This window comes from Poecilia mexicana, unplaced genomic scaffold, assembly GCF_051168715.1.
Source record: "Poecilia mexicana isolate PSO_F unplaced genomic scaffold, ASM5116871v1 scaffold_5, whole genome shotgun sequence".
Lineage (NCBI taxonomy): Eukaryota > Metazoa > Chordata > Actinopteri > Cyprinodontiformes > Poeciliidae > Poecilia > Poecilia mexicana.
In genome coordinates, this window is record NW_028263374.1 from 18,327,336 (window position 1) to 18,349,339 (window position 22,004).

The 22,004-nt window shown below is 39.1% G+C and overlaps 1 protein-coding gene across 1 annotated transcript in view; it reads right to left on the bottom strand.

Annotated features, from left to right (window-relative positions):
• The window catches only part of cacna2d2a (calcium voltage-gated channel auxiliary subunit alpha2delta 2a), a 211,460-nt gene that overhangs the window by 18,460 nt on the left and 170,996 nt on the right, over positions 1-22,004 (bottom strand). The window contains exons 9-19 of the mRNA XM_088005686.1: positions 18,730-18,780; positions 17,419-17,518; positions 14,657-14,818; positions 12,364-12,474; positions 11,527-11,605; positions 5,841-5,890; positions 1,793-1,882; positions 1,517-1,585; positions 619-693; positions 458-532; positions 279-350 (exon numbers count right to left, since the gene is read on the bottom strand). Of these exons, the coding sequence (XP_087861812.1) occupies positions 279-350; positions 458-532; positions 619-693; positions 1,517-1,585; positions 1,793-1,882; positions 5,841-5,890; positions 11,527-11,605; positions 12,364-12,474; positions 14,657-14,818; positions 17,419-17,518; positions 18,730-18,780 (934 nt within the window). The remainder of the gene's footprint in view (positions 1-278; positions 351-457; positions 533-618; positions 694-1,516; positions 1,586-1,792; positions 1,883-5,840; positions 5,891-11,526; positions 11,606-12,363; positions 12,475-14,656; positions 14,819-17,418; positions 17,519-18,729; positions 18,781-22,004) is intronic.

Below are 22,004 nucleotides of genomic sequence, written 5' to 3' on the forward strand. Positions count from 1 at the left end.
ATAAGTAAATAATGGTTTTCCTGGTGGGGGCACAAGTAAAGCCTGGCAGCCCGCCAGGCTTGTAATACGCTGGGGGAAATCCTGAAGTTTAAATTCTATCAGTCACTGAAGAAATACGTAAAATTATAAATTATTGTTGGTATTGTAGTCTACTGAAATAAGATAAAGTTTGGTCGCTTCAGTGTGAATAAATCTTCTCTATCTTTTCCAGTTATTTCTGATTTTTAACTCAACTAAAAACACCTGAGAACCAATTTGTTCCTGATAACTCGCTTTACCTCCTCCTTGTTGTTATCTTCTAGTTCTGCATCCAGAAAGTCCAGAGTGACGGGCTCCCTGAAGTTAATGATCTGAACAGCACAGAGGGGTGGGAGGTAGCCGGGGAGGATAAACATCATTTAAAACGAATAAAGTTTCAGAATTAGGAAACTAATTAGATGCACAGAGACGGACCTACCTTGGGTCTTAGGTTAGGATGCAGCAGCACGTAACCGTTTGGGTCAGTAGCAAATGTGTAGCCATTGGCCCCAAGCTGCAGGCAAAATAAGTTAGAAAATGATTTATTAACCTTTCAAAGATAAATATGTGGGTATGATTATGAGAGCAAAGAATGCTCACTCTGTATGTTGGAGTCTTCTTCTTGATTTCATTAATTGCAACGTCTACTCCCATAACCCCAAGGATGAGCTGGTTCTGTAGGATGAAAAGAAACTATTAGGATCCTAATATAATAATATTAAGAACTCCTCTTTTCCTGGAAAAGGAGGAGATGCAAAGCGCCGCAGCTCAGGCTGAAAAATCTATCAGGATAACCATTAGTCATGCATTGCACAAAGAATGAGAAAAAGAAAACCTCTGGTCTCTGGTAGACTGGCTCAGAAATGTAGCTAACATTTAGTATCTAATCCAACAAAAGCTGCACACCATAATAAAACATGGTAGTGGCAGCATCATGCTCTACAGATGTGTTTCTTCAGCGGGCACAGAGAAGCTGCTCAGAGTTTGTGGGAAGATGGATGTACAATCTCAACTTTCAGAATTTATTTTTAGACGCAATTTGTTTGTAAACAATGTTCAAAACCGTGCATCCTTTTGCTTAAACTTTACAAACTATCACATGAAATTCACTAAAGTTTGTGGTTGCAATCTTCTTCCTACATGACTGAGGAAAACCACCAGGGATATGAATATTTTCAAGGCATTGCGTCGTTGTGGTCAGTGGATGCCACAAACGATTTGTTGTAATGTCAGATGTCACCTCAAGGGGGAGGTGTTGCCACAGAAAGTCGGCGCCGTGTGAACATCATTACAGATGATTGATGATGATGACACGCAGATAAATAATGAATACAAAAGCTGAAATCATTATGTACGTTTGCTTGACTTTAAAGCTTCGCCCACTTAAAGGGCAAGAAAAACTTTTTAACAGAATAATAATATTAATAGATTGGTTTGAGTCACTGATTTGTGTGTGGGTGAGCGCATAGGAGACACTTTAAAAGTCAGTTGTTTTTACCTGAGAGCTAGCGCTGTCTGCAGTGAGGTTGAAAACTGGCATCGTTCCTGTGATGACAAGCCCCAAACCCTGAAAAAAAGTCAGAAATTTATAACTACAATTAGATTTTAAGTAGTCAAAATTTCTCTTCAGTAGAAACTGGAGACTTATAAACAGAAAATAAGTGCCTTCACCTTGATTTTGCAAATGAAAAAAAAAACTTATAATGATACATAATATGAAATAAATGAGCAAAAGCACATGTTTTTTGTTTAAATATACATTTTGTGTACTTACCAAAGCATCCTGGTAGACGTTGGTCCACTGCACCTGTTTACCTTTAGGCCCAGCCAGCACCATGGGACGTCCCAGGACATCCAGGTATTCCTGCAGGCAGAAACATTTACACTTACCTCTGTGAGTTTCCACAGTAAACACAAATAAACAGACATTTATGGCAGCCGTAGTGCATTGGCTTTAAAGGTAGAGAGCTTGTAGAGCCCTCTGATGTTCATCTGTCATAAAACCACAAGACCCTGACCGGCCTTGTCTTTGTCACCACATAAAACCAGCGGGTCACCACCAGCGCCAGCAGCATCCCGGTCCGACAGAGCCATAAAGAACCTCACCCTCACCCCCCAGTCCCGCAGCCACTTCAGGCAGTTTCTCATCGTTATGAAGCAGCTATTAAAAACACATTAGGGATGTCAGGGGTGCGACGTACAAACATTTCCCAGAGGCTCTACTGTCAACAATGGCAGTGTGAGAATATCCCACAGCAATTCTGAATGGAGGTGAAAGGTCAAGTATCCTGGTCATTTGTTTTATTCTGCTTTTCTCAGGAGACCCCATGCCAAAGAGCTAATATTATTTTAGGTAAACAATTATTGACTCGTCACTTTGGAGATTGTGTGCTGAAATTATTAGGTGCATAACCTGGTGGCAAACTTTAGGAAACATTATGGAGCCTGATTACAAGCATGAGTCCCTACCTTTCTTAATATTTTGAAAAGCTTTGAATTCATTCATCTTTTAACTGTTTTTACAGTATTGTGAAAATGTTTTGTTCTTTTTACACACTTAAATATTTCAGATTATCAACCAGAGTAAATGCAATAAGTCTTTTACACTCTTCTTTGCAGAAATGTTGTAATTTAGCAACACATGGAAAGGATATCAAACACTTAATGGCAGATTAATCTATCATTCAATCTGCCAAACATTGAATGGCAAAAAGGTTATGATACATAGTATGTCCAATAAAATATTACATTAAGTGGCAGATTAATCTGCCATTCAATGTTTGAATGTCAGAATCTTTCCATACAGAGTGAATGGTCACTCCATATTCTTCCAATAAAACTTAAATCCTGCCTTTAAATACTCTAAAACCTTCATTTTTATGTGTTTAAGATATTCAGAGTCCTGCTTCATAATTCAAGTGATAGAGAAGAATCAATTATGGCAATAAATCAATAGCAATATATAAAACGATGACACATGATCAATATCAATCTGCTAGAATATTTAATATTTAATATATAGAATATTCCCTGAACTCTGATCCAAAACCACACAGCACTCTGGGTGATGTAGGCAGAGGAAAGGCTTTAGCCACCCAACCTCTCACAGTCAGCTAAGCAAGGTTGGTGGCACCAACTAGCAAACTCACTCTTTGGTTACCTAGCAACTCTTTTGCTCTTTGGTTACCTAGCAACAACTCACTGAGTAACTGCCGCAGTAGCAGTTTAAGGTTTTGCCTCAGAATTGCTTAAAAATAAAAAACAATGGCATGGAGTGAAAACTGTGAGTAAAACAGGAAAAGTCATGCCACCAGTTTGGCAGTACTTCAGATATTTAAAACCAAAAAATAATCAATAATTATTGATATCGAGTTTTTCAGTCATATTGTAATGCTTAAAAGTTGAATTTGTGCCCTTATGTCAAACACTTCAAATGAGTTGAACCAACTCTGCCAAGAAGAGAGGTCAAATATTCAGAAAGAGTCTGATCAAATAACTATGTAATATTTATTCATATGTGAATAGAAATTAAAGATTTTGACCCTGTGAGTGTTAAAGAAAATCATGACAAATCCAGGTAGGTGCATTCAATTCCTAAAAATTTTGAGGTCTTAAAAAATATTCAGGTTTTATGCTGAATTACCACCGCACCCTGGAGAAGGAACTGTTAAAATGCAAAATTAAAAGCTTAATAATATTATAACCAACACGCCCATGGTGGAAGTATGTAAACTTTAACCATAAAATGTAATTTGACTACGTCTTAACAAACCTTTCCACATTAAAATGAACAGAGAAATTTGTCCAACCCATGCTTCATGCATAAAAGTAGATATATGCATAAAAAGCAGCCATTTCAGTAAAACGCTTTTGTCCATTTTGTTTTCTATCGTCTGAACAGCGAGGTGCTGACAGCCGTAACCTATTCTATTATTAGCTCAATAAAAGTCCAGTTTAATGCGCCACGGGGAGATATTCCATCAGGACACTGACAGCCAGACCTTTTCACGGGATATAGTGGAAATTTTCCGCCTGGCTAGAACAATCTAGGAAAGCATAACAAGTCAGCAACAGACACATGACACAGAGGAAGCAGAGCCACACAGAGTTCTGCTGTATCCACCTGTGTTGATTAAATGCTATTTTCTTCCCAACTGGGAACCAGCAGCTATAATTGCTAAAAGTAAACTTATCGCTGTGCACCAACACCAACTATTTCAAGACTGGACCTGCAGTCCTATAAAAGTGACTCAGGACAGTACTTGTAAAGTTTTTCCATCTGCAGTCCATCTGTTATCCGAATGCTGCCATCTTATCCAAGTGAGACGGTGTAATGAGTGATTTTGAAGGGCAGAGTACTGGTAAATGATGTAAGGTCTCACTGTTTTCTTCTACAACCACCTTCAGAAAACCTATTAGAGTAAGTGGCAGTTCTCAGAATATAAATATGCCAGAGTTAATGGAACAGCTGACAGTCTATTCCTGGGCTGGCTGGCTGGACTGGTGAGTGGGTGGGTTGGCAGAGAAGTGAGGAATAAAAAAACAAGAAAGTAGGAGGAGAGTGATGGCGTTGTAGCTCCACCATCGACGGAGAGATTACGCCTGGAATGAGGCTATACCGGGGGTCTCTCAAAGGTTGTTGCCTTGAACAAATGTGACATTAGTTGAGGGGCAAAATGTTCTGAACGCAAGAGGAAACTCAAGCAAAGTAAATTTTTAATAAGTGTTAAAGAGTGAAATGTGGTAAATCTAAGTTTCTGTAGCTAATTCAGCTGTTTATGAAAGTATACCAACTCTAACCCTTGGTTCTGCTTCGTGCACTAAAAATACATTTGGAACAAAAAAATATCTATTTTTTTTTATATGTTGCTTTGCAATATAGCTTTTGCTTTTTAACCTTTTTTTTAACGTTTCTGACGATGGATTTCCACGAATAATCCAACGGATACATCGCTGTTTGAGGACTTGTGAAGCTCTGTCAGCATTTCAGAGGAAATCTCCTCCCAACTCTTCAGTGAGCTTTGCTTCACAATTATATTAAAGGTGTTACTTATGCATATACAGTTTTTCCTTCCACTCAACTTTCCATGCTTTGTTACAGCACTCAGTTTCTTCAGCAATGGTCTTTTGTGGCTTAGGAGGCTCAGTGCATGTTGGAAAACTGTCATGTCAAACTAAATATGGGGCTTTGATTACCCATAAGTTGCGATTACCATAATGAGAAACACTTAAAATATATCGCTTTGTGTAATGAAGTTGTATAACTTATGAGTTGTGAATGCTGAATTGGATTACTAATATGAATTAACTTTTTGATGATACTCTGAATTATTCAGATGCTCCTGTACTATTTAAGGATATGACTTTTGCCATCTGCCCTAAAAGATGTTAAATGTCCTTTTTGTAAGAAGCTGAGCATTTGCAGAACTCAGTGCTGTGAGTCAATCTTACAGAAGTAACTTTCAGAGCACTTCACATAAAACCACGCCATCTGAGTCATCACTACGGTGCTAATCCTGAACAAACCTCCATCAAAACATGAGGGATTTCATCTACTGGGAAGTCAGGTTTGATCCAGGACGCTTCTCAACATATGAAAGTCATTTACACACCTACGATACTCTACTTTACACAGATTAACACAGATTTCATGGCACTGTTAATGGATAGGAATTATGAGTTTGTAGGCTTTTGATTTGTTTTTATACTGTGTACAATAATTGAGAAGTTAAAGAAATATCATAATGTAATTGTTGCCCCAAATATCCAATTTATGCTCAATTCTGATTCTGTGTTGAGTCTATAAATGTACTGTGTCTTACCTGTGTGTTGATTCTGATGGCTCCAATTGATGGTATTTCAAAGTAGTAACCTGAAATAAGAAGAGACAGACAGTAAAGTTTAGAAATATTAAGTAATATATTCAACTTTCTTACTTGGGTATGCAGGTGTCATATTCAGTTCATGCATAAATTTCAAAGTGTGTCCTAATGTGAACCATTTTGGAGACCGGAGCCTCATCTCCTCACGTTATTATTAGGTGCAAGCATGGTCATAAACCCCGGCGGACGACAGTGGGACACACGGACACGACGGCGCTCGTAGCCGCTGACCCTTTGTGTTTGAAGATGTACTGCAGGATGTAAATGTGGAAGCTCATTGAGAATGCTGAGCCCCAGGCACTGCGGCTGATTAGGAATGGACGAGAATGACCGACTGGGTCAATAACTGGGCTGCTCAACAAGTTATTAAAGCCATGAGTGTTTATACAAAGAGCCGTGAAATGGAGGCAGCGTCTCCAGAATGTTAAAAAGCAGAGGCAACTTTCATTATTTCGACACATTAGGCAGCCTCCCCCCTCCCCGCCGCACAGTGTTTGGTGGTGAAATCTCCCTTCTCAGTCTCAATTCATTAGAAAAATGAGAGCACTCATGCACATCCGTAAACATTTTTGAGTTTATAATTCACAAATGCACACACACTGGCATAATGTTTGGTGCCAGGGCTCTTGTCTGTATGCTAGACAAGTGGCGTTGAGACAGACGGGTGATTTTAGAGCAAAGCACCACAAAAAGGTGTCGACAGAAAATTATGATTTTGATTTTATAGGTTCACACAGCAACAGATGTGATTTCAGAGTCATGGCTACACTCGATGTTCAGTGTCCAGTCTACCAGATAACACTGATTTAGATCTGAATACATTTGTTTAGACGACTGCTAACTGAAAGACTTCAGCTTTTACAATCGTTAGAAATCTAGAGAAAAACTACCACTGACTGTATCCTACTAAAAAACACATCCTTGTGTCGCATCATGGAAAAATAAAACAATATAAATCAACCAAGAATTTATTTATGGACCTCCACGGGTCTGGTTCGTCCTTTTCTACAAGTTCTGGATTCCTGAAGAGCAAAAATATGCTAGAATAAACCTTATAAACCAACATAAAATATGTTGGAGATGTTTATTTATTACTCTGTTCATTTCTGTGTGCCACAGATGGACGCACTTTAGTGCACAGCCTGTGTTTCAACCCCACAATAAACCAAAACACCTTGAGAAAATGCTGACTGAAGCTAGTAGGGAATTCAATTAACCACAATGGAACAAGCTAAGCATTAAGATGGGCTGAAAAAGCCACTCAGAAAGGAAGAAGCCTTGACTGCAAAAAGCAACACCTGCCCGTGTCCCAGTTATCTCTTAGGAAGAATCAATTGATTTCCCTCAATCAGTCAATTTCTTTGCAAGAAGCTTCTTAAAGGCTCCCAAAAGGAATCAAAATGTTTCAATTGCAATTTCTTAACAAATACAATGAAAATATATGTAAACACGCGTCTATCTCATTATTTGGAACTGAGCAAATAATTTAAGGATCTAAGGCTAATACAACAGCAGACAGAAAAGAATAATTTTGTTATATTTCTTTTAAAAGAAATCATTTAAATATCTGGTTTCAGCTTTATAGACTTAAACACTAATAGACCCTTTGCACCTGGCTCGCCAAGATAAGAGCAGCACTTGTTACACAGAGATGACAAAAAGATGCCTGTGGGATGTTATGCAGGACGTAGTTGAGTTCACATTTCACAGAGATTAGAGAAGCGCTTGTGGCCTGGAGGTGGCGAGTTTGATCCTTGTCCCCGGAAGCCTTTATTGAAATCTATATGAATAAAGTCTAAATATAGAGGTCCAAAATTTGATTTACTGTATATGTGGCATGACTGCATAAAATAGCTGACACTGATTTTAAACCAGCAGACCTTTTCTGTATTTGCTCACTGTCCCTTTGTGTATCTAAGAGTCAAATAAATGTAAAGATGATATACATTTTATAAATAATATTATAACTATAATACTATACTTAATACTATCTTTCCAACAGATGTAATAGCACTAATAATTTCTTCATTCTTTACATCTTAATTTTTTTAAAATCCTTTATAAAACTGTAACAAAGTGCAATATTGTTAATAAGAGTTAATTATCTGTTTTCCTCATAGTGCATGGCAACACAGTTCAGATGTTTTATGTTCTTTGAGCAACTTAAGAGTTTGCAGAAAATATCAACATAATTTCTGATGATTCTGTAGTTACAAGTTCAAGGATGTAAAATACATTTAGTTCTGTGATTTTATAAAAGACCTTAATAATCCATGTTAGATTATTTAATACACCAATACAGTTGACCTTAAAAGCAATTCAGTAAAGCATTGTGACTGAAATACACAACGGATTACAGAATGAGTTAATTGGGCGTAAGATTTAATAAGCACTGGCTTCTTTCAACTCCTTTTCAAACTGATTATGAAAGTTTTGAGTTTTCACTCTGATGTATCTGTGTTTTTAGATACAAAATCAATATTTCAATCACATGTATATATATTATAAATATGTTGCAACATCTGGGTTGCCAAAATATATGCATATGCTTAAACTAGCACTTTGTTGATGCACAGCTTTATTACATTTCAATATTTATTCAGTTATAATGAACGGAATTGGAGGTGTTCTAGTAAAAGCTTTTGGACATTTGCATCCTTTAAGTCAGTGGTTCCCAAACTTTTTCTTCTGCGCCCCCCCAGTGGTTTCCAAACATTTTCTGCGCCCCCCCTATGGATTACAACAAATGGTTGTCTGGTTGAAATGATGCGTGTGGGGGGGAGGGGCATCGACTTTTTTGGGGGCAAAATGAATGTACGTAGCTGAAAATAGACACCAACATCGGTAGCCTACAAGGTACTTGTTAAGCTTAAGGTTCTGTATTGATATTAGCTAGTCGTCTTTTAGCTAACATTACCTGCATCCAACAGCTTTACTCAACTCAGTCGGTTAGTTTGGAGGGAAAAACTGTGAAAAGTTCTTTGCGTTTTGCTGGTTTGCTGCCGTGATTCTAACACAAACCTACGTAGCTCCGCCCAGCAGCAGCAGGTCTCCTTCACAGGTGTAAACCCAGCGCGAGCGTCGTAGCGCTCATGTTGCGTTTAAAGGCGGCTCGGAAAAACAGGTTACAACATGTTAACAACGGATTAAACAGTTTTAACTGCTGATAAAAGTGACAGAGGACACAAATATGGGAGGTGTGGAAGCCTCTACTGTATTAAATTGACAGGAATAACAGAGAGTTGGCCATTCTAAGGTAAAAACCCAGCGCATACAGTGTTCATGTTTTGTTTTGTTTTTTTCATCCAGACGGCTTCCCGTGCCCCCCCTGCAATGACACGGCGCCCCCCCCTAGGGGGCGCGCCCCACAGTTTGGGAACCTCTGCTTTAAGTCAAGCCAGAATTTAGAGATTGTCAAGGATCAAAAGGTATCAGTCAGGAAAAGGACAGAAGAAAAGACTACACTTCAGCATTATGCACATTATGACAGTATGGGAGTCAGTGATCAATAATGGAGAAAATATTGAACAGGGTAAAACATGGAAAACTGGAAAACTGAAAATTTTTCCAAAACTGATGGGAAAACAAGATGAGATGGGAAACCAGTCAGATGGCTGAGCAAAACCAACATTGTTGTGAAACGATTAGCATCACCCTCTCTATGTAAGCTTATTCCTCACACCTCTGTTATTTATTAGAGCAAAACTCTCAATAAGAGCTTAAAAACACACACAAAATTTTCTTTTTTTAGACAAGATTAAAACAGAATTCACATTTTGAACATTTTTGTACTTGTATTTAGGTTCCTACTGCTTCTATAAACATCACAAAAAACCCTTAAGAAAAAAACACTCATCCAGTTTTTGGCAATAAGTTCATGTTTTTTGGTGTCTATAAAACGACCCATTTCAAAAACCTCTGGAATGTAATGTCACAAATCAGTAGGCACTGCCCCAGCCAAGCCCAGCCCGTTACCTAGCAACCCCAGAGAAGCCCAGCCCGTCACCTAGCAACCCCAGAGAAGGCCAATCGGTCACCTAGCAACCCAACCTGAGCTTCAGGACATTCAGTCAGCTGGTTTTACTGCTACAAGAGCTGTACAGCTTTTACAAAAGAATGTAAATTAATTAGGAGGCGGGGCCAGCAGCAGCTTATTTGGATTTAAAGTGACAAGAGACCCTAAAACATCTCAACCTGAAAGGAAATCAAAACATGAAGAACTGACCAGACTAAAATTTCATTATCCAAGAATGATTTAGTGCAAAGAAAAATAATTATATAGTTTTTTTTATAGCCCATAGATCTATCATAAACTGTTCAAGGAAGCCTATTTGGTCCCCTATAAAGTAAAAATTAGACAAAAGCTAGCGTCTGCTGAAATCGCCCACATGGGTGTCAGCGTCTGTCCACTGAGGCTGGAGCGGCAACACTATTGTCTTTAGTACTATGGTAATCACTACAGTTGTGAACAGCAGAGAGCATGTTGGCTCAGAGGCATAATCCTGGACTTCCCCCTGTCTGTCAGGGAGGATGGTATGCTAATCGCCCTGCTACCAGACTTCAGCTGTTAATTAATAACAACTGTAGGGGAGATGCTTCCACGGCACTTGGCTCCATTGGCAATAAGCTAATCAACAGAGGAGACTCTTCTATAGAAACAGCTTCAGATAATTTGCAACGTCAATTTGAACCTAGCCACAAAAGACAAGAGAAATGTGAAGGAGAAGTGTTTATGGGTGAAAAAATAATAAGTGTTCAGGAAAAAAAAGCACAGCAGGAGCAAGAAGTTAACGCAGACCCACATGAGTAAAGCGGAGATCAGACAACAGAGCCAACAGGAAACGGAGCTGAGTCAACCGTCAGACTGTTAGTCAGAGACCTGCAAGTCTGCTGGGTTATTCCAGAGCTCAAGGCTGATACAACAGATTTTATCACCCACTAAAGTCCGGCAGTCATTTCTACATAGGTTTAAAATAGCCAGAGCACGTCAGTACCGCAGTTTTAAAGCTATTTTCTGGTTTCGTATCATTTGGTATTTCATTGTCTGGAAACACACTAAACATCCAAGGAGATCATGAACATTTCCACCAAAGAAAATGCTCTTCTGTTAGAAGTTTGTTACTCAATAAGAAAATCAGACAAACCTTGAACTATATTTTTCCAGCCTAATATTATTGAAAAAACTTCTTATTTATTGTGACTAAAGTCAATTTTGTTGCCTTAGAAAATTAATAAGGCAGGCAATTAGATACAATAAACTAATTACAGTAAAAACTACTGAAATATGAAAAAAGCTGACGTCATCGTTCATTTTGCTAATCTCTAAATGCTTGTTTTGTTAGAATAAAATCAAGCACCAGTTCATTAATTTAAAAAAAGAAAACGTGGGAAACCCAAGTGGCAGAATCACAGAAGCTACTGCTTCCTCTTGATCCCTTTTGAAAGTTTTACAGATATTTTATTTTCACTTTTTAATATATATATATTACACAATTCAAAATGAGGATTCTCCCATCATGGGTTTTCTAAGGATTCAGTACTAAATAGACAACCAAAAATATGTCGATCACAGCCACAGCTGCTTTCTTTCTTTCTTTCTTCCGTTGTTGCTGACAATAAAACTTACCTTTATTAGCACATGCTATCCACTGCAGAGGGGTGACGTCATAGTTATGCTGCCCAACAGAGAAGGTGAAAACTCGAACCTGGTTCAGGACAAGAAAACACACAGAAAAATAAACTATGCTACATTGTTTAATTTGATAAAACCAAAAACATTTCACAATTAAATCTGATTTGAACTGAGGTGGATTGTAAGGGAAATTATGCTTCGCATCAGAATTTTAACATGCAGGATAGAATAGAAAGAATTACAGACAGATTCGTTTTAAATGTGCTGAGGCGAATTGGATTTAATAGGACTGCAACCCAGTACATTTTAATCGAACCTTCTTACTTTTTATGACAGCTGAAATTGATTTCTCTTGCATTTTGTTATAACATAAATTCACAAAGCTGAATGAAGCTTAAAATGGCAGATTAGTCAAAATGGAGAAATTTGATGTTGACAGCAAGACAAAAACGATAAAACAAGTAAACCAGCAGCTGAACCACCACATGCTCTGGTGAAATAGCGGCTAATTAGTCATCAGGTCAGAGCTGTTGACTCCAGCTAAGCAACAAAGGAGAAAGACAGAAAGAAAGAAAGAAAGAAAGAAAGAAAGAAAGAAAGAAAGAAAGAAAGAAAGAAAGAAAGAAAGAAAGAAAGAAAGAAAGGATGGGATGGAAATGTAAAGACTGGAAGAACGACATGTAAATCAAAAGGAAAGGGAAGAAATCTTGGAGAGGACGGTTTGTGCACAGATTGGGATGCTTGGCATGTCTGACTAACACAACTGTCTGAGACAAAAACATGGAGACAGGAATCGATGGACAGAAATCAGCCTAACTGAGACATACTCACAGTTTTGTTGGGCCAGTTATACTTCTCAAAGATTTCCTGAGCGCGATCTTCACCGCCATCTGTAAACATCATTATCATCTTATTGCAGTTGGCCCTCGGGGCACTGCTCTCCTGTGACAGGCGAACGGAAGACAGTGAAGGAAAACAGAGAGACAGATTACAGAAAGTATAAAGCAGTAATGATATAGCTATCTTACACCACAGCGTCTTTTCAACACCAGCTTCACTTGTTTGAGTTTTGCCAAAGTTTCTTTGCAAAATATTGAAAATTTCCCAATATTTGTGAAGTGTAAAGAAAGTGTGGTACCTCTTAATTAAACTCCAGTGCAAATAAATATTCTTCATAAGTCCCTTAATTAATAAATAGATTCCACTTATGTAAAATATAACTTAATTTTTATGCTATTAACTAAACCGAAGCATCATCATAAAGCATAGTGGTGGCAGCATTGGGCTAGCGGGAAAAGTGAAGTTGGGCAAAACATTGTCAGACATTGTAAAAGATAACTGTTCATTTTAGGAATAACCAAGGAAAGTTTGAACCTAAATCCAGATGAGATTTTGTGGCGTCTACAGTCTAACTAAGCTTGAGCTTTGAGAAAAGGTCACTGGACCATAAGTATCTTTATGATAAAGATTTATGGATCTTTATGAAAAAAAATAATGAAGAAGGAAGTAATGGCTAAAAGAAATCCAGTTTCCAGTTTGCCTAATCAATACAGCAAACATGTAGAAGAAATCTAAGCGTGTGGAAAATTAGCACTGCTCCTCAAACACACCATTAACAATCACTCTTAAACATGAAGCCTGACCTACAATGGAGGTGGGTCTCCAGTAAAAATGAACTCTATCCTATTGAAATTTTTATATGGAAATAATTAGAAAAACACGGCCAACAACACAACCGTTAACTGGTCTCTCTAAACTGTCCTTGGCTGAAAAACACATCATGATATAAACGTTTCATATCAGTTTCATATCAATTATTGATTAGTTTTTTGTTTTAAATATCTGAAAGGATGACCTTTCCTGTTTTAGCTCCACGCCGTTGTTCATTTTTAAGCAGTAATGAGGCACAGTGGTGAAATCTAAAACTGCTGCTGTGCCAGTTACTCAGCAGGTTGTTGCTAGGTAACCAAGTGAGTTGCTAGGTAACCATAGAGTGAGTTAGTGAGTTGATGCCACCTACCTTGCTTAGCTTACTTCCCCCAGAGTGCTGTGCGATTTTGGACCAGATTTAAAAACATACTCTACTGACTAAAGTATCAGATGTATTATCTACGGATATTGATCATGTATCTATTGGGATATATATTGTTATTTATGGTCCAGCCCAAGGTGTGGGTGTGTGCATGCTGGTTTGCCCTGTGATGGACTGGTGAAGGTGGATAAGTGTGAATAGCTAATGGATGGAAAGATAATTTTAAAAACCATGTAACAATTTTCTTCCACTTCACAATTATGTGGACATTATTGTAATTAGTTTGCTTTGGTCCATCAAAATTTACATTAAATTACAAATACAATTTGAGAAAGTTGTATAATTTTGCAAAACGCTGTAAGCATTCAACCTAATCTTACAACTTCACTGCTATAAAAGTGTGTAGATCTCTATTTGCAGCACGCACAAAGTTAGAATTAAATCTACAGTACATTATATTAATCAACCATTAAATATTGCTACTCCCCATCTCCCCCCATGATACGACAGCTGCAGCTGATATGCAGGCCAATCTGACAAGATTCTAATAAATATAAATAATATTGCTGCGATTACATATTTTTATTGTGCTTCTGCCACAAATCATTCAGCGAGCCGGCAACAGACAGCGATTAAGACCCCCTCCCTTCTCCTTTTTTATTTCTCTTTTCTCCGACAAAATGCAAGGATTCTTGGCTCTGTGCCTCCCAAAATGCACAGAGGAATATAAAGTGTCTGTGGCTGATCTCCTCTGGGCTACGCTCATCAATCATCCTATCAGAGCCCATTAGCGTGGCAGCCTCAGAAAATGTGCCGCAGCATGCGGAGCTGAGGCAGCACCTGTGCCGGGAGCACGTGGACGGGCTGCTGCTGAGAAACCTCGTCTCCATGTCGGCTGCCACTCCGCCGCAATGGCAGCCATAATCAAGCCTGCCGTTAGAAATGACAGCCTTCTGGAAATGTCTAATCCAAACCTGGGCTGCTCACTGTCAGACTTGTGGTATCACCATAGTTTGATTAATTAGATTAGACAAAAGCATCAGCCTTAGAAAAACAAAGCTGCCGTTCCAAGAAAAGCTCGTTAGCTCTTACATTGAGAAGTTGCTCGAAGGCAAACGTGAAGCCTGATTTGTAATCTGTGGTTCCTTTGGCCTGCATATGCAAGACGGCTTCCTTGAAGATCTTCTTATTGCGGACGTTGGCTTGGACCAAAGTCCTGAAGCAAGGGACGACAGCCTCGGCCTTTTCATTAAACTGAAAACAGAGGAGAAAAAAAAAATGTATCTGAGCATTGATAGGAAAGAATACCACAAAGTTTGCCAAAACACAACTGTGTCCAGCTGAATATCTCTGTGTTATTGGTCTGGTGTGCGCAGTTCATGGAGGCAGGATGCAGACGTGGGTGAGTGCAGATGCAAGCTGCCCTGCCACTCTCCGCCTGGCAGTAAACACCGATAATTACAACTTTCCCCCACAAAGAACAGGTGCGCCTGGAACGCCACTGCAGCGCGCCGAACGGAAACCCAGCCAAGGTAATATCATCTGTCTCATCTCATCCACCAAATTAGCCTAAAACTGCGCTTATGTCCCTCCATGTCTGTGTGTTTACATCTGTGGTCATGTCTGCACGCGGTGTCCATGCATGATTATGACATTAGCAGCGATGTCTGAAACGCCGAGTTTCAAATGTTTCTTCTTGAAGGTCAGATTCAGATTTCGCTGACATTTTCAATGCGGATTGATGTGAAACGCTGTGTGTGAGAAAAGCTGACATTTCTCATAGGAGTCGTTGTCGTCACATATTTAGAGAGGCAAAGAAATCAAAAGCACTGAGAGTTAATATTAATACATTGTTCGTCTGCATAATGTAAAAAAAGCTGAGTTCATGTAAATAGGATGAAGGAAAAATGATTTTACAACTATTAAAGATTAAACATTTAACAATTTTCCAGGTTCAGCTTTTTAAAGCTGATTTTAAACTACAAATTACTGAAATTAACTATTATGTTATTGGAAAATAGTAAATATGGGAGGGAGGGAGGGAGGGAGGGAGGGAGGAAGGAAGGAAGGAAGGAAGGAAGGAAGGAAGGAAGGAAGGAAGGAAGAAAGGAAGGAAGGAAGGAAGGAAGGAAGGAAGGAAGGAAGGAAGGAAGGAAGGAAGGAAGGAAGGAAGGAAGGAAGGAAGGAAGGAAGGAAGGAAGGAAGGAAGGAAGGAAGGAACAATAAGAAATGGTAGGAAGAAGGAAAAACCAGACTGCAAGGAATGAAAGGGGGAAGGAATGAAGGAAAGAAAGAAGTAAGTTAGGAAGGAAGGAAAGAAAGAAGGATTCAATGATAAATGATGGAAAGAAGGAAATGGGGGTGCGAGGAATGAGGACATGAGGAAGGAAGTAAATAAATTAGAAAATGGAGAACAGAAATAACAGAACAAATGAAAGTAGGAGACAAGGAAGAAGATGGAAGAGTGTCAAACACAGACAGGAAGAAAGGAAGGATACAAGGAAAAAACAAAGGAGAAAAGAAGAAAGGGAGGAGAGAGATTAAGATGGAAGGAAATAAATAAATGAGGATGCAAAGAAAGAAAAAATGACAGGGAAAGAATGAAAAAATGATAACTACATAAAAAAGGAAGAAAAGACACAAGTAGGAAATAAAGGGAACAAAGATGGAAGGAGGATAGCAGGAACAGAAATTGGACAAAAATAAATGGAGTAAGGAAAGGAAAGAAGATGGAGTAAGATGAAAAAAATGAAGGAAGAAAGGACTGAAGAGAAAGAGTTCTGACACAAGGAAGGAAAATAGAAAGAGGTATTTAGTAAAGAAAGGAGGGGCACAAAGAAGGAGAGAATAACTCACAAAAGGAAGGAAAGAAGGAAGGACACTGTAGCAGTGGGTAGGATATGAAAAGTAAGAGAGAAAGCTGCAAAGAAGGAATGATGAAGGAAGAACAGAAGAAAGGAAAGAATGAAAGACAAGAACAAGAATGAACAGCAATAAGACTTGATGAATGAGAAGGAAGGAATGGAAATACAAATATGTTCCATACTTATCCAAACCTGCCTGTTCAGGAGCCCAAATTTATAGAAAAAACAATCATCATTGTATCTAAATTGATGTCAGAAGTAACGTCTTTAAAGTCCTGAAAAACGGAGATGCAGAAGTCGGTGTTTGGTGATAATTTTTGGGTAATTTCTCATGACATTAATGCGTTTTGCGTTGTGCAAATAATTCGCAGCAGGCTTGTGTAAACCCTCACTTCCTTCACAGTGGTGGAAATCAGATGCGTTCCCACCCAGATTAGCATGCTCATTTCTTGCTCTTGGAGATGGGATTTAGGGCCATACAGTGGCTAAAAGCAATGGATTATGGAGGATTACCGAAGAGAGTCGACAAACAGAAGCACCACACCAAGCAAGCAGACGTGTATAAGTGAGGGAGTCTGTGTGTGTGTGTGTGTGTGTGTGTGTGTGTGTGTGTGTGTGTGTGTGTGCGTGTGCGTGCGTGTGTGTGCAATGCAGAAAGCAGGTTTTGTGTGCTATCTGCCCTGCAGAATAGAATAGCAATCATATTCCCACACATATTAGTTCTAGTAATAGAAAACCTGGTGATCAGCAGTGACAGAAAGACACAGATGGACACAATCCTATATGGACATAAATGTAGCAAATAGAGGAGAGACGTGGTTTCCACCGCAAATAAACAAGTGGGGACAGAATGAGCCCACTGTTGCGCCTAATGACTCCCAGCTTAATTAGAAACCGCCAAATAAAAACTGCAAATACTGGCAGTAATATCACTTGCAGTAGTGAGTCATTATAATAATTGCAAATAATGACTTTATAGCTTCGACGTACCTTCGCCACATTGACATAGTCATCATCTGATAGCGTGTCAAGCATCTCCATGACGGAGGTTTTCATGAGCTTCAGAGTGAGTCCGCTGACACTGCCGCTCCTGCAGAAAGCAAAGAGACGACGACGCTCAGAAACATGCAGAAATATTAAAATTAGTTTTCTTGCTTTAGAGGTTATAAGTTGGAACTTTACTACCATTTGCATCTAATTCCCCCCTTGATCCAGTTTTTATTCTTTGATGAGTTGATGATGAGGATGCAAATAAAGGATAAGATGTAGAATAAGATCAACTAAAAAAGTAAAATAATCCCAATTAAACTGTAGTGAGTCGATAAAAAGAAGTGATGATAAGTAGTAGATTTGTCCATATAGCTATTATTTCTCTCATTATACATGTAACATATATACATGTATATATTTTATAATATACATGTATATACAGCTCTGGAAAAATAAGAGACCACTAAAAGTGATCAGTTTCTCTGATTTTACTCTTTATAAGTACATGTTTGAGTAAAATGAACATTGTTCTTTTATTCTATGAACTATTGACAGCATGTCTCTGAAACTCCAACTAAAAGTTTAGTTTTTACTTGCAGAAAATGAGAAATGGTCAAAATAACAAAAAAGATGCAGTGCTTTCAGACCTCAAATAAGGCAAAGAAAACAAGTTCATATTCATTTAGAAACAACAATACTGATGTTTTAACTCAAGAAGAGTTCAGAAATAAATATTTGGTGGAAAAGCCAGGAGGTTTTCAGTGGGGTTCAGTGCAGTGGGCTCTTAGTTTATCCACAGCTGTATATATAAATCTACTGCTATAACTGAAATGGACAAATTACAAATATAAAATAAAGGTTAAATTACACAGAATATTTATGTGTGTTCTTTAAATTTTCAAAATATTATTTAGAAATCAATCTCTTTTATGTCAGTTTTTAAGGTTGATAATATAATTTAATGCTAAACAATTATCCATAAAGAAATAAATGTGGAAGAAAGAAATATGAATGTGTTTGAGTGAGAAAAAAATACTTTAATAACTACATTTCTCATAATAAATCACATTCAGCTTGCATATTTAAGTCCTCTGGTTCTTAACTTGTCCAATGTCACTTTTCTCTCCCACATCTTGAAGGTTTACCTGAACCAGTAAATCAGGATGTAAGGCTTAAAGGTCAGAGGATAAGAAGCAATCATCGTCTTAAACTTTCGCCTCCCCTCAGACCAACAGGTGGCACTGGTGTCCTTTGAAGGCGATAATCTCTGCTGGATCCAGGGACAAGGTGAGGGAAAAGTGAAATACTTACACATCTACAATGATGACCATGTCCTTTGGAGACGATGCACCTTGGATATACCTGCACAAAAGAGGCAAAGAAAGGACTTTAATTTGTTCCCATAATCTCTGAAAATTGCACTGAAGAAAGAGGCCAGCGTCACAATGAGCCCCGTCATAATAGTACGGAGCAGCCATAGCTGAGCCCACTTAAGCTACAGAATAGTGAAAAGGCTTATGTGCTTAGAAGAGTTAATAAGTTGTTATATACTTCAGTGTTGGCTACAGCCGCTGTTGGCTGACTTCAATGCAGATAGTCCTCTTCAGTGAATACCAGAGCCTGGTCTGAATAATTGTTGCATAAGCCGGAGTAATTACTAGTTGATGGTTTCAGCATGTAGCAACACATCTGGCACAATAGCCTGCAGTGAACTGTAAAAGCCTTCAAGCAAATGTGGAGATGGCCCTTGTAATGGGCCCAACAAACACATCTTTAACACCATATTATCAGCGTTATTATACTGTTAAAAGTGCAATCATCCCTTTAAACAAAGGCTGAATGTGTAAAATGTCTGAGATATTTAGACTGTATTACACTAAACAGCAATCTTAAAAGCTGCTTAATTATAGAGATTTGTTTTCTATTTTGGCATTAATGACAGAAGAAATTTCAGGGGAACTTTACACAAAGTCACATTTATTTAAGGGTAGGATAACTGCACTTCTTTTTTCTGATGCTAATTAAAAGACAGGGGGATTGTTAGAGTAACTTTTATATACGGTGCCTCGCAAAGCTGTTCATACTACATTAACTTTTTCACATAATTGTCCATAATTCATTACAATTCTACATACTTGTGGATTGGAAAGAAAATTAGACATGCTTTTAAACATTATTCACAGCTAAAAACCTAAAAAGCTTCCTTTTCTCTGATACAGTCAAATGAAATCAAGTGCCAACAACGGCCTTTGGGACTCAATTAAATCCATCATCTGAACGTGGAAAGAGCTAAACGCAAATGGAAAGTTGTACAAAGACATGGCTGTCCAACCAAACTGACTGGTAAAGGAGAAAACCAATCAGAAAAGCATGATAACTCTAGGGGAGCTGCAGAGATCCACTGCTCAGGTGGGAGAATGTGGATAGAGCAGGACTATTATTAGTTATGCTCTTCACAGAATGCTGCCTTTTCAACAGGGAGCCATAATAGGATAATGTAGATAACATGAAAAAATTTACTTAAGTACATTCCCTCACTGGATATAAACAACGTACATGGACGTTTATGGTTGCTTAGCAACGTATTATGAAGAAGTTCTTAATGGTGCGTTCACACCAAACACGTTACGCGCGTCAAAAACTCGTCCGACACTTTGTGCACTTTGAATGCAGATGCTTGACATTTCGCTCCACACTTAGTGTTTCATGCGTCTGGTTTACATTCAAAGTCTATCTAGAGGCGCGTCAAAGGCGCCAGATGCATCAACATTGCTCTAGCCGCTGTTTTCCGTTGCCGGCCTATTTGTCGGACATGCTCGACGCATCAAACTCTTCAAATCGTGCCGCGACTCTGAATGTAAACCAGACGTGCAAAATGCGTTTGGTGTGAAGGCACCATAATACCTGACTCAGCTCCCGGATCAGGCCTTTAAAAAGCCTGACCTGTCGATTCTAATATTGGCCAATACCAAATGTTTTTGTCTGAAATGTTGCTGAATAGAGCAAGAAAGTTGCTGATTTTGTAACAGCGGGGTGACTATTGCTAACTGGAAACATGCAGGCATGAACTTTTGGTTGGTTCTGTCAGTCAAACTTCTCTCACGGGAAAGCAAAACAGGACAGTGGTTGATTTTTAGACTTTCACCGAGGGAGATAAGATCATTGGATAAGATCGACTTCACATCTAAGTATCGTCCAATCACCGATCTCCCAAAATAAAGGTAATCAGGGCCAATTTATTGGTACACTCTCAGATTAAGTGATATTTCTCAAAGGGAATGCCAAAAGCCAACTCTCTCTCTCATTGAAAACTTTTCTTTTTTTTATTATTTAAACATGCTTACGACTTTCATAGACAACACCTGCAAGAACAAAGTCCCTTTGCACCGTTTAGTTGTAACTGGGAAACTAGTAAAACCTCACCTATCCACTCAGCTAAAATTTACTTGTCAAGGAACAGCCAAAGTGGAGCTGGCCTGAAAGCCCACGTTGACCCGAGTAATTTCAGTAAAATAAGGCAGCCGACGTTCCGTTCCCTACGCCGGCTCTTCAGCTGGGTGTCAAATACGTCATTGAGTCTGGTGGCGGCCCTGTTGCTGCTTCAGATTGTTAAACGAAGCACCTTCCCAACGATGTGTGTAAGCTCACCGGACAGAGACGGTGATGAACTAGCCGGCGCATGTAACATCTGAACACTGTTGATAGAGGATGACATACAGAGGGAAATCAGAAATCCCTTCAGTCTCTTCCAGTGGCAATTAAATTCGCATTTGCCAGCGATACAAAGAGAGCTAAGATGGATGGACAGCCGGGGCTTTTCTGCAGCTCGGTGGCGGAGGGGAGGGTTGTCTCAGATGTGAGTCTTAGTTTGACATTCTGAGGAAGTGAGCAGGCGAGCAGTTAGCAGCCGTCTTAGGCAGAGCCAGAGCAATCATCAGGGGTCTCTTTCTGCTGATTATCGGCCGTTCTGCTGAGTGCGGAGGGAAGCCAGCTGCCCGCGGGCCAAAGAGGCTCTTTTCGCTCGCTCGGCCAGGCTGATACGGAGGTTTGAGCGACGGAGCCCCAGTAGGCGCCACTCTAAACTGCTGAGTGACCCCTGACCTGTGTTGACATCTCATTGCCTGGTCTGCTCAAACCACTTTGGTGAAAAGCTTAAGTGGAAATCTCAGGAGAAACAGGGGCTGCTTCATATGAGGTCAATAATTGAGCTCAGCTGGTAGCGAATATAGGCAAAATATATGTGTGTGTACATAAGAGGGAGATGGAGAGAGAGTGAGGAAGATGGAGGAGTGAGAATCCAATTATGTTCAATAATAAAGAATGCTACATCAAAGGTAGAACTTCCACAGCTTTCCACTTCTGTGTGGCGACAGAAATCAGGTCTGGAACCATGAGGCATATAGGCGTGCATGACTTTTATCAATTTAATTACTGAAATCTTAATTCAAGGCAGTGAGGGAGAGGGCGGAGGAAGGACCTGAGACTCCACGCGGCGGGGGCCGCTTTCTTTTTAGCAGACCGAATTTGTGAAAGCGATCATCGATGCGGGACGGAAAGCTCGGTCAGAATGAGGCACACGTCTCAAC